The sequence below is a fragment of the Labeo rohita genome, chromosome 23 (genome assembly GCF_022985175.1).
Source record: "Labeo rohita strain BAU-BD-2019 chromosome 23, IGBB_LRoh.1.0, whole genome shotgun sequence".
Taxonomy (NCBI): domain Eukaryota; kingdom Metazoa; phylum Chordata; class Actinopteri; order Cypriniformes; family Cyprinidae; genus Labeo; species Labeo rohita.
Window position 1 is genome coordinate 28,818,331 of NC_066891.1, and position 14,605 is coordinate 28,832,935.

Here is a 14,605-nt window from a genome sequence, read left to right on the forward strand (position 1 = left end):
GAATTGCGGAATCCAGTCATAAAAACTGAATTTACTGTATAACGTGGAATGTCACAGAATTTGTACCGAAGTGTGGATAAATTAATCAAAAGTAGGTCATTACACTTAAATTAAATTGCGATATGGACTAATATCTCTAAATACTAAGCCTAGACTATTTAAATATAAATTGTTGGCGCAGACCAAACGAGGACATAAATACATGAACAACATTTCCAGAACTGCTTTGAAGTTTCTTTATGAGTATTTTACCATTTCTTTGAGAAACTATCATCATACCACACACACACAGAAATGTAAAGGTATTCATGACAACGCATCAAAATAAAAGTTTGGTTTACTACTACTACTACTACTACTACTACTACTATTATTATTACTAAAATCGTTAAAACTTTATTTTATTAAGGAATAATGGCAAAATATTTCTTTAATGTTTAAATTTTATTAGTGACTTTGTTTGCCCAAAAATTTCATTTTCAGTAATAAAAGATAACTTCAATGAATATCTTATGCCTTCATTTGATAACCAGAAAAAATTAAATATTGTAAAAATATTGTAAAAAAAACTTTAATAAGTTGTTTTTATGCATTCAAATAATTAGATATGCTTAAACATAATTTGGTAACAATAAAACAGAAGGTGAGAAAAAATAAAACATTTCATAGGGCACTAAACATGTAATTTGTTTTGTTAATTCTTTTATAAACTGATGTGAAATTGTGTAAGTTTCATAATTTTTTTATAATTAATTAGACTTGTTTTTTTGATTAATAAAATGTAATTCAACAAACAAACAAAAAAAAGTTCAGTCTAGAAAAAAATTAAATTAAAAATAATAATAATAATAATAATAATAAAATTTCAGAAAAAAATCCAGAAAAATTAAAATGGGAAAAAAATAAATTTGGAAAAAAAAATAAAATAAAACATAGTAGGATCCTATTATGAGTTGTCAAAATTACAAACACCTTTTTGTCATCCCGTAATACCTAAATCATTGTCAAAATATTGTTACGATGCATTTTTGCAATTAATCCACAACTGGCATTTTTTAAGCTGTACGTTCTACATACTCATTTTTGATTTATCTATTTATGAGTTGAGATTCATTCAAGGAACTGATCTGAAAGATTCATTCATGAATCTGATCCAGTTCTCAAGTAATCAATATCCTCTGTTTCCATCACCCTGTTTTGTGAATGTGAATAATGGCAGACAGAAGCAAATAAATTTTGCGAATAAATTTCTCTATGCGCATCAAAAAGCCTTGCATCATGGGATGGCATAACCCTGACTACCCAGCATCTGAAATGTTGTTATGGTCATTCTTAAATGCCCGAGGAAAGTCTGTCATCAAAGTATTTCTGTATAATTGCCTCGCAGAACTGTCTTACACGACTGCATTCCCAAACATCAGGCATCCGCCTCCGAAAGCAATGACCACTTTTGTTGCGTTTCATCTGCTCGCTCTGAAGTGCAAGTAATTGTATATGAAATGTATTATATTCAGTGGCTTCTCCTACATTTCTTATATTTTTAATATAAGATAATTAGTACCAGTTTATCAGCAAGTGACGATTTTGTTCTCTTCGACTCATTGGATGGTAACGGTGCATATTTGCAAATGTGATATTCCAAGTTAAATTCGCAGCTTTGGATTGAAAACTGGCTAGTGATCCGATGATCCAGACGTAAAGATTATAAGCTAGGAAGAGGAAAAGATTTGAGTAAATAACAAAAGTTCTGTGACACAGCGTACGTGTCATCTGAACCATTATTATGGTACTTTCATGATGCATTTGTGTCATTTTTAAGCTTAAATCCATCAGTCTTCAGTCATTGCAACTGTATGGAAAAGCAACCAGCACAATCTACAAAATATCTTTTTGTGCTCCACAGCAGAAATAAAGTCATACAAGTTTGGGACAAAAAGAGCATGAGTAAATGATGACAGATTTTACATTTTTGGGGTGAACCATCCCTTTCAATTCTAATTCAATTCTAGTCAATTCTAATTTCATTTTAGACCAACATAACAAATCTATTTTCAATCCTTTCTTTCCAACAACCTGCCTCCATTATAGCATACAACAACCACTTTTTACCATCTAATCAATTCCTGTTTGATCAAATCTTGCTGTTTCGTCGGAAATACATCACAATACAGCATTTCACATTCAAGAGGTTAGAAACACTACAATCTCCAGGTAAACAAACACCTATTGTGTTTGCGACTCAAATCTGTCTGTCTCTCTGTCTCCTGATGTGAGTTTCATAAGTCTGTCTGTCACACTAATCACTAGCGAGCCACTGTGATTTGAGCGTGATTCAGTGGTACAGTGATAAAGACGGATGGCAAACAAATCTCTCCAAACAACAGTAAACAACGGAATACCAACCATGAGCTTGTGCAAAAGAAATAAAGGAAAAGAAAGGAAAAGAAATACATGATAATCTACAAACAGCAGTTTTACGTCACAGCAAGCACTTCAAACAGTATTATCTTTGAAATAATAGGAAAGCAGTTCTCATTGAAATCATAAAGACATCAATAACGTTATTTCTCATGTCACTGTCATTGACGTCAAACAAACAAAGACATCCGCCAAGATTAAACACTTTCATAACATGTCATTCTCCAGTCATCAGCTGTCTTTTACAAACATGTTTCTAAGAAAATAAATGATCTGAACATGTCCTTGAGAAAAAGACAAAATGATATACGATGCATGACTACAAAGTAAGGATCATGCAAAAAATAAACGAAACTGTCAATGACTAAGTGGAAGACAGATGGAGAGAAGCTGAATGAAAATTAGAAACCAAAAATGTCAAATAAAGTGATTTAAACGTACGCATTTGGCAGATACTTCAATTTAAAGCCACTTGCATTTAAGCTTTACAGTTTATCAAAATCAGTGTCTCTTGTGTTTCTGGAATCAAACCCACAACCTTGGCTTTACTTTTAGTGTACATGACCAAAATGGGAAAATCTAACTGCAATTTTATTTATTTATTCATTTATATATTTAAGTATATATATATATATATATATATATATACACACACACATATACATACATACACACACATATATATATATATATATATATATATATATATATATATATATATATATATTTTTTTTATTAAAGGGGTGCTATTATGTATCCCCTTTTCAAGAACTACAACGAACGGCTCCTTTAGACTACAGCATTTGTTTTCTGCATGCAGTGATGTCACAATGCAGTCCATTAGAATATCATTAAATTGAATCCCGCCCACGGAAATTCAAATTGTCGGAGGGAGGGTAGGGACGAGGTGGTGCATTAGCCTAACTTTAGTGATGTAGCGCGAAAAAAAAACGCTTCAACGAGCCGCAGCGCAGCGGGTATCAACACAAGCATTGACTAGAGTGGCCACTTCAGAGCTGTAACGTGCCGTAGACGTGTGCAGTACAGGGGGCAAAACTCATGCAGAAGCCGTGGTCTACTCCACTTGCCGCGTCGGAGCCGTAACGCACCGCAGACGTGTGCAGTGTGTGGTAAGAGATTTATTCATCATACAGTGTCGATAGCTTCAATTATAACGCAAGCGTTTTTTAAAATGCATAAACTTGCACTAGAATAGGCTAGACTGATCATTGATAATGTTCTTTGATAATGTTAATGTTAGGCTGCTTTTAGCCTTATGCTGGAGCTGGTTTTGGGCAATGAAACTAAGTATGTAAATAATTAAATATATTAGCACAATAATATCATGTATTGGCGATCTCACAGGCTGACGATAGGACCCAACACTACTGTAGCGTATTATTTGCTCACCCTCCATGTATCCTAGGTGTATATGACTTCCTTCTTTCAGATGAATGCAATCGGAGTAATATTAAAATTTATCCTGACACTCCCAAGCTTTAGAACGGCATAGACAAGTGTTTCAAAACAAGTCCAATAATATGCATCCATCCATAATAAAAAGTGGCTCACACGGCTCCGGGAGGTTAATAAAAGACAAAAAGGAAAAATATCCATATTTAAAACTTAAGAATCACTTTAATCTAGCTTGCGCTAACAGTTGTACACAGAACTTGCTTCTTTGACAAGTGGCGTGTCAGTACTGAAACACCGTCTAAGGTGTTTACCAATCGCAACGCAGTGGGACAGCTGACCAATCACAACACATTTTGTTTTTCGGAAGGCGGGCCTTCATTAAACCCGGAACTAATCGAGCCTTATGTGCCAGGCTGGGAGAAATGTATTGTAATAATGTAAATTATGTTAAAAATAATGTGTTTTTGAACCACAAAGCATGAAAGCATGTTCTAGTGCACCCCCAAAACAAAATCAAGACTTTGTAAAACAGCATAATCGGACCCCTTTAAAATCAACAAAGAAATATCACTACTATTGAAAAGTATTCTACTCTACATTATTAATGAAATGAAAAGCATTTTATAAGATTAATTATTTCAATTATTATCATTATTATTATTATTATTATTAAAAATAATATCAGTAGAATTACAAAACTGTTATTTATGGTTGTTTTTTTTCTTTGCTTCCAAATGGTTCCAAACCCCAGGACTTTTAAATAGCTTTTCTTTTGCTGACAACAGATTTATAAACCGCTGTCATTACAAACTCGATGTTTGGCACGTCATTTTTCAAATGCGCGTTATGCGCGCCTCAAACTCACAGCACTTGAAGAGAGTTCATGTGGAGCTTTATAACTACTAATGATAATAATAAACACACAAAAACAAAAAAACTAAAAAAAATATGCAAATGTGCAAGCAGTTTTGACCCTGTAAAGCCCTAAAATCTTTAAATGACTTCATGCTTCAGAATGAATTTTGAGGAATCTGCTCTCAGATGCTAAAGTGACAATTGTCAGTACACTTCACCAACGGCCTTCAGTAAGGGCCCTTCATGAAACAATTCAGCTGTTCACTTTGCTTTCAACTGACCCTACGAACGTCCTCGCAGTGCCCTTCACGGGTGCAAAAATGCCATTTGTTGCCAAGCAACATGACAATACAAGATTCCTCGATGAATTGGCGCGACTTCATATTTTAGAGTCAGGACAGTCCATTATAGTACAAAGCTTGACAGCTTGTACTTTAGTGTATTTAGTGCATTTGTAGTGTGTAGGCTGCTGAATCGTAGAGCGTACAGTCGTAGTTAGAGCGGACAGCAGATAAAGAGATCAAACTGTGATGCATGAATCTCACAGCACAAACACTCAGCAAAGAAATAAAGAAATGACACGCTCTTTCTCAGCAGAAGCGATCTATACCTTGATTACACATATACTGCGATCTGGCTGACAGGGGAACTAATGAGGACTGACAGAGGGATAATTGAACATTGTATGTCCCAGATTTGTCTAAACCTCAGACTGCCTGCAGTCCACACACAGTGTATGTCTCACGCATTTCAGTAACTTGCAAGCGATGGCTAAAAATCACAAGCTCAAATCTGATTGGTTGGCTTTACATAACTTCTGGGATGCCAGAATGAGCTGCAAAGTTGGCTTTTTCCACATATGTAAAAAGGTAACCGTAAAGTTCTTACCCCAAGCTGCCCCTTCAGCTCCTTGATGTGGGCGGAGTCCTGCGAGAGCTCCTCCCTCTGGGCGGCGTCAGATAACACGTTGACTGTAGTCTCCGCCTCATGGAGCCACTTCAGGAAGGACTCGAGCTCACGGAGACACGTCTGTAGAGACTTCAGCTCTAAATCCAAAGAAGCCTGACGGTCTGAAGCCCTGATGACCACAATCCAGCAAACATACCGCGCTAAAATCAATGATGTTTACCAAATGACATGTACTTATTGTACACATGCATATTTATCTAATATTAGTGCTGCGACACTTACAGTGATAATACTTGTGCAGGCATAATGCAATATTCAAGAAACCCCTTTTTTTTTTTTTTATAGTATTTACTATCACTATATCATTACGGAAGTATTTGACATTTATTTCCACATTATTTGTACAAACATAACAGAGGTAATATTTAGTAGCGAGATATTATTACAATCAGTAAATTTAGGAAATATTTATGAAACCATAATTACAATAGTATTTGATATCACAATATTATTACTGTGAGTATTTATTAATTTATTTATTATTATTTATTGAGTATTTATTAGCATTCATTGCCACAATATCTGCAGAAGCATTATTTATGGTAGTATTTACTACAACATTATTGATATAGTATTTATTTATATTTATTGGCATGATACTTGTGACACTGCGTAATTATATTTTGTGAGAGGACTATGGTAATATTTATTAAATACTTATCAGTACAATATTTATTATTTGTGAAAGCATAATTGAGGTAATATTTAGTAGAGTGATATTACAGTTAGGAATCTTATGAAATATTTATGAAACCATAATTATGGTAGTATTTAATATAAAATGATTAGAGGAATTTTATTTATTTATTTATGGTAGTATTTATTACAATATTGAGTATTTATATTTATTGGCATAATACACCTGGAAGCATAATTACAATATAATTTGTTACCATGTTATTTTGTAAGAGCAGAACTATGGTGATATTTATTACTTCAATATTTCTTACAGTAGTATTTATTATAACAATATTATTGTGATAGTATTTAATACTTACTGACAAAATATTTTGTGAAAGTATAATTATGATGCAATTTATTAGTAATAAATTTATCATAACTGTGGTATTTTGTGAGAGCATAATCATGGTAATATTTATAACTTTAATATTAATAAGGTAACATTTATTATAATTATTATAGTATTTACTAGTATTTATTTAGTATTATAGTATTTATTAGTATTTATTGTAATATTATTTATGGAAGCATACAATATGATTTATTACAGTGATATTGAGATTTATATTTATTTATATTTACTACTTCAATATTTTTTGAAGTAATACGTGAAAGTGAGAATTATGATACAATTTATTACTAAATTATTATAACTAGCAATTTGTGAGAGCATAATAACGGTAATATTTATTACTTCAATATTAATATGGTAGCATTCATTACAATTATTATAGTATTTATTTGTATTTATTGTAATAATATTTATGTAATTTGTGAGAACAACTTCAATTTTTTCATTGTAGGATTTATTATAACATCAGTATGCTGCCAGAGCATAATCATAATCATTCAATATAGCATTTATTAGTATTTATTTGTGAAAGTGTGTTAATTACTAATTTATTATGACAATAGTATTTTGCAAGAGAAATAATTATGCTACCATTTATTACTTGATTATTATGAAAATATTTATTCTGACAATTATGATGATAACATTATATTCATAAAAGCATAGTGATGATACAATGCATTACTAAATTATCATCACAGCAGTAGTATTTATTCATAAACTACTCATAAATAACAAAACATTATGAAGGTAGCATATATTACTGCAGTATTTCTGATAGCATAATAACAACAGAATTTACTGCAATCATATTATTAAATGCACCAGTAGTGACATAATGATGATCAGTATGTCCAGAAGCGTCTGTTCTGCAGTGTCTGATATCTGTACATGCTGAACATTTGTGAGTATGTGTTTATGACACTGTTTCAGAGTGTGTGTGCGTATGATTCATTTTCTCTCATTTGCTGGAGATTAAGGAAATGAAAACACATGTCCGTTTGCGTGTGCATCTATGAGCTCATCCGTGTGCGAGCGCATACCTGTTATTGACGCTGTTCCACGCCGTGTTATGTTTGTCCATGACCTCTTTGACCTTGCGTGTGTCGTCAGCGGCATATTCTTGCAGTAGCTGATTGGACAGTTCATTAAAGGATGTCACGCTCTCCTGTCCTCGACTGAGATCCTGCAGGAACGCCTGACAACAAACACAAATCAATACATAAAGCTAGCATCTAATCAACACAACAAAAGCTCAACAGTCGTTATAGAAGTCTAGAAGTTGTTTGGTTCACGCTTCTGGTGCTGTAGAGAATAACTTTACCTCAAACGACTTCAGAAAACCGTCGTCAACGAGCATGAAATCTTTATTTCTAACCTAAGGCAAACACTGAAATGTATGTTCATGCCTAAAATATCTACTCATGTTTTAAAACATTTGAATAATATATGAACCCCAAACAAAAGGCAGTGAAATTATGACTCTAGCATCCCCTACAGGTGCGTTTCAGTAGTGTGTGTTTGTCAGTTCAAAAGCCACATTTACACCTGTGCATATTAAGTGCACGACGACTCAGAAATGAATATGAAATCTCGTTCACTCCTGATTTAACGCAGTGTTTAATCTGACAATCATTTCTTCAATTCATTGATGAAAAGCCAATTCTTTTCTTACATATATTGTTATTTGGATTATATATGTAAGATTTCAAACACTGTTAATGATAGCTAAAACCATGAATATTTCATTATTATTAGCGCAGTAATAAGGTAATAGTTACAGTGGTGAAAGCATAATTACGTATTGTTTTTGTATTGCTACAATATTCATGAGAGTAACTGCAATACAGTTTAATATCACAGTACTAATACATTAGTATTCATTCACATATTGTTGAAAAATTCATGAAACTGTAAATGTTAATATTTAACATTATTATTATGGGAGTATTTATTAGCATGCATTTATGAATATTTGTAAAAGCATAATGTAGTATTTATCAGCATAATATTACAATTAATATTTGTTAGTATTTATAGCAACAATATTTATGAAAGCATAAACTAATATTTAATATAGTAATATCATCATTGGAGCATTTATTAGTGTTTATTTTCTAAATATTTGTAAAAAGATAATCCAGGTAGTATTTAACAGAGAAAATGATTACAGCAATATTTATTAAGATTATTATTAAAATAATATTAGTGAAAGCATAATTAAAATAGTATTTAATATCTCAATATTTGAGTATTTATTAGCATTTATTTCCAAGAAAATTGTAGAAGCTTAATCAAGCGAGAATTTCATAGAGCATAATAATTAGTATTTAATAAATAGTATTTATTAGCATTTATTGAAATAATATATTATGAAAAGCATAATTATAGTACTACTTAATACCACAATAATATTATGTGAATAGTTATTAGCATTCATTGTCACAATGTTTATAAAAGCATAATTACATTACTGTTTATTGCATTATTATTATTATTATTATTATTATTATTATTATAGTATTTATTAGTATTTCTTGACATGAAGTTGCAGCCAATATTTACAGATAAGAATATGTCAGGAAATGTAATTTCTGCACTGGGGAGAAACATCAATCTGTCAAAGTATGTGACACATCAACCTGTCCATGTGAAACTTGGTGATTATTAACTTATTAAACTGCTCGCATGATCCGAACTTGGGTCTACGCCAGAGTGCACATATCTAACTAATCAATAATGAAATTTGTTATTTTCATCATTGATTTTCAGTATTTTGCAGCTCTAGGAGATCTACAACCTAAAGAAAACAAATCAATTCTTTCAAATGCTGTTGCCCTCCAATGAGCTCAAATGAAGGGGGAGTGACCTTAATAAGCTGTTTCTTTTGGAAATATGAGATGTAGACATTTGTTACATGGGTAAATTTAAGGCTTTAAGAACTTTTTAAGACCAAGTAAAGGACAGCTGGATTTCAGCAACACACCAAGTTTAAAAACACAACTTTCTATTGAATACCAATACTTTTTAATTCATTTAACATAAATAGCTTTGGGCCTGAACAGCTTTGCTCACAAACACTCAGCACCCCTCCCCCCTTGAAGGTCAAGTTAATTTTATTTAACTTTATTTTCTATATAGCGCCAGATCACAACAGAAGTCATTTAAGGTTACATTTCCTACAGAACAGGTCTATACCTCGTTCTTTTATTAAACAAACTAAATAGCCTTGTGTTATTTATCTTATTTACACAACGGCAAGTCATTTCTGTCTCTATGTGGTCGTGCGTCTACAATTTGTCCTCTGTGAAAACGCGGACGGGATCGCAGAGTCCATTCATAAAAACGGATTTACTCTATAGCGCAGAATGCCGTGGAATTTGTCGATTTTTGGTTTAATGAATCAAAAGCAGGTCTCTCACTTAATTAAAAATCACAATATGGACTAGTGTCTGAGAATATTAAAATGCAAAAGACGGTTTAAATATGAAATATGAAACACGTGACGCTTGTGGTGATTTTCAGACTCTGCGTCTCACTATATGACTACATAAATGCATGAACTTAATCTCTAGAGCTGCTGTGAGAGTCATTTCATGTGAATTTTACCGTTTCATTTGAGAAAACTAGCATCATATCATAGTGTATACACACAAAAACTTCCCAGCAACCTGTCAAAATAAAAGTACGGTTTAACATGTAACAGAAATGTATTAGACTTGTATTACTTTTGTTTAGTATAATGTAAGTGTTTATATATTCCTATTTCTGGCAAATTTAAATAAAGTAATTAAATGCTAAAATAAATATTACAACAAGATTAAAGGAGAAGTCCACTTCCAGAACAACAATTCACAAATAATTTACTCACCCCCTTGTTATCCAAGATGTTCATGTCTTTCTGTCTTTAGTCGTGAAGAAATTGTTTTTTGAGGAAAACATTTCATGATTTTTCTCCATATAATGGACTTCACTGGTGCCCTGCTTTGAACTTCCAAAACGTAGTTTAAATGCAGCTTCAAAGGCTCTAAACGATCCCAGCCGAGGAAGAAGGGTCTTATCTAGAGAAACAATCGGCCATTTTTTCGGAAAATAAAAATGCGTATACTTTTTAAGCACAAAAGCTCACATAGCACAGGCTCTGGGATGTGCGTTCACGTACTATTGAATCATGTCGAAAGATCACGCGGAACCACAGACCCAGTGTTTACAAAGCAAATGCTCAAACACTAAGAAAGTGCAAGTAAGTCAAACGCTGTTTACAAACAAAAAACTACAGTAATGTCAGAGGTTTCTGAAGTTGTAGGAAATAATAAAATGGAGTTTTTCGACATACTCTACCTTTTTGAGCCGGAGTACACAGACGATGAACTTGTGGTGATTCGAAGACGTGATTCGTAGTAGTGATGGGAAGTTCGGATCATTTTACTGACTCTGACCTTTGAGTCACGTTCAGCAAAATTAACAAATCTTTGAGTCATTTCATTCATTTTAGCAAAATCAGCATCATGTGACAGCCCCATAAGATGAATGAACGACTTGAAAAACCCGAAGACTCGAAACAGGTGAACTAATTCCAGTACAGAATCTAATAGGATGTTGCGTATGCGTGACTGAACGAATCACTCCCCGAGTTCTTCCCGAATCACATTAAAGATTTGTTCAAAATGAATAAATCGTTCAAGAACGACTCGTGGACGTGCATCCCAGAGCCTGTGCTACACAAGCTTTTGTGTTTAAAAAGTATACACATTTTTATTTTTCGAAAGCAATGACTGATTGTTTCTCTAGATAAGACCCTTCTTCCTCAGCTGGGATCATTTAGAGTCCTTTGAAGCTGCATTTAAACTACATTTTGGAAGTTCAAATTCGGGGCATCAATGAAGTCCATTATATGAAGAAAAATCCTGAAATGTTTTCCTCAAAAACCATAATTTCTTTATGACTGAAGGCAGAAAGACATGAACATCTTGGATGACAAGGGGGTGAGTAAATTATTTGTAAATTGTTGTTCTGCAACTTTAACCACCTAATTGTAGAAAAAAAAATACTACAATTACTATTACAACTTTTTAAACAATTTTCACACAATTTTTCTTCCACAATTTTCTTAATTTTAACAGTAAACCTCGGTTTGTTTGGCAAAAAATAAAAGGGTTTAATATTGATTTTATTAAAAATAAATAAATGTTTAATGCCTTCATTTGATTATCAGAAAAACTAAAACACAAAAATCTCTGGAAAAAAAAAAAAGAAAAGAAAAGAAAAAGATTGTAGGGCCCTACTGTTCAAAATGTTGACATTTAGATTTTTTGACTTATTTTTTCACTGAAATAAATGTTTTTGTTATTACACAGATTAAAGTACTGAGAAAAAAAAAGGTCCATTGGGTACACGGTACTGAGGGTGAGTAATTCATGACAGAATTTTCATTTTTGGGTGAACTATCCCTTTAAAAAGAACAAATATCTGCAAATGGGCTTCATCCCCCACTGACAAAACCCTATTGCTCTTGTTTCAAAGGGGACATCGGATGCACTTCACATGGTGTTTGCATATAAATGTGTCTTAGCAGTGTGTGGACACAATCACCCTACAATGAGAAAAATCCATTTACTTGTTTTTTCCTAAACATTCTAAATTATCAAGCTGTTTTGATTTTCTGAGCAGTATAAAGGCATCCAATGTCCACTTTAAGCATAAACTCACTTCATTTTGCTCAATTTCTCAGAAAACAAGACTTCAAATCTTCATTTCGCATCTCAAGTAATGTATCTTGGTTGCAGAAACCCTAACATTACTGACATTTTATTAACATACCCAATTAAATTTTTAGTTCTGTGCCATCATGTGTTGCTACAATCTGATCAACAGATCAAAACTACGCTCCTGAGCTTGATCAGTTGTCCAAGGAACTGCCTGATTGCTGACAGGAATTTTAAAATTAAAAGACATAATTTAATAAATGAATAAATGAACAAATCAAATGCAGTCCTCATATGCTTCGTTTGCTTGGCACTTAAAAGAAATCATCAATATTTGAAAGTTGGAATTCATTAATATCTGTAGCAAGCTGTTGATAACCACAGCAAATGAAAAGAATTTACATGCTTCTTGAGCCACAAAAATATGTAATGCTCTGTCTGTAATCTAATAAAGAAATATGACTCTATCATTAGAAAGAGCTCCACTGACTCTTTTTGTTTCTAACAAGCCCACCAAACTAAAAACACAGTGAATCACATTTAACACCACATGTACTGAATGTACTGCTGTTAGAACTCATTCCTGAATTCATGAACTTTAGCTAATTATATTGTGTTCATTTAGGGGAGAAACTAAGCATGCTGAGAAAAGAAATGAAAGTGACAACAAATAACTAGGGATTATAAAGCCTAAAAATAAGCGAAGCCTACTGCACTGACAAAGAAATATGGAGTTGACTGGAAGGACTTGAGACAAAGTTGGACTGCAGATTTTCTTAAAGAATGATATACAAACCGGTTGCAGGTAACGTGATAAGATTAAACAAACATACTGATAAAAAGTTTAAACAGACCAGTTGTGTTTGGTTATTGTTAAATGATTCCTGCTTAATGTCAAGTAACTGCATCATTCAATCACTTTCTCACCAATGGATCCTCTGCAGTGAATGGGTGCCGTCAGAAAGAGACCCCAAACAGCTGATAAAAACATCACAATAATCTACAAGTAATCCACACCACTCCAGTCCATCAATTAATGTCTTGTGAAGTGAAAAGCTGCATGTTCGTAAGAAAATCTATCATTAAGATGTTTTTAACTTGAAATCGACACTTTTGGCCAAAATATGAGTCCATATACCATAATCCACACACATATTTGTTTAGCGCTGTTCTGGACATTTGGTGTTTGATCTGTGCATATTTCTCTCCTGATTCAGACAAGATGCCTTTTTCATTGGAGAAAGCAATATTATGGATAGAGGACATTAATCTGACGGCACCCATTCACTGCAGAGGATCCATTGGTGAGCAAGTGATATAACAGGGTTTCCACAGATATGAACAACTAATTTCAAGACTTTTTAAGACCTTTTTAATACCGCCTTATATGATATTTAAGATCTAAACCTGTAATGGAAATACACATTATATTACATACATTTATGTAATATTTAATGTGTATAATGTAAAAAGAACTTTAATTTCATTGCTATCACAAATTATATTTATTACCACGATATACAGTGAACTTTTCATATCAGCAGATAATATTCCACACAAAATATCCCCATAAAAGTACCACATTTTTGGTGGTGTAAACAATTTATTTGGAAGTAATATTTTCAGTGTTCTATCAGCTTTTACTTAAATCTTCATATTTTTATTTACCTTTATAAAGGCCTATTTTTTTTTAACTTTTGAAATGTACGCATTACTTTTCCAAGTATTACAATTTATCAAATTTTATAGGGCCAGTCAGATTAAATAATTTACACTGCAAAATTAAAATGGCAATATATGATGTTATGAGATTAATATTTTAATGCATTTATGCATTTATGAATACTCAAATAAGAAATGTTGGGGGGAAACTGCATACTTTTAAATATACTAAACTACCAGTAGGTGGCGGTTAGTCACTTAATGAGTGATCATAGAGTTATTTCAACTGATTCATTCAAAACTCTGTAGCAAAACACCGCCAGTGTTGCTTGGAGAATGTGCAATACTTCTGCTGTGATCATTGTTTGAAGCTATTTTCGTTGGTGAAACAGAACAAAACAGTAAATATTGTGTCTAAAATGCAAGTACCTTAAAGGAGAAGTCCACTTCCAGAACAGCAATTTACAAATAATTTACTTTATTTATTTTCAAACACCCTTAACAAAAAGGTAAAACAGCGATATAGTACGATTTTGAAGTTGAGGGA

General features: G+C 32.6%; 1 protein-coding gene across 7 annotated transcripts in view; it reads right to left on the bottom strand.

Annotated features, from left to right (window-relative positions):
* The window catches only part of LOC127155073 (utrophin), a 280,024-nt gene that overhangs the window by 151,011 nt on the left and 114,408 nt on the right, over positions 1-14,605 (bottom strand). For all 7 annotated transcript variants that reach the window (XM_051097036.1, XM_051097040.1, XM_051097038.1 and 4 more), the window contains 2 exons: positions 7,735-7,889; positions 5,578-5,767 (listed from right to left, as the gene is read on the bottom strand). In XM_051097036.1, the coding sequence (XP_050952993.1) occupies positions 5,578-5,767; positions 7,735-7,889 (345 nt within the window). The remainder of the gene's footprint in view (positions 1-5,577; positions 5,768-7,734; positions 7,890-14,605) is intronic.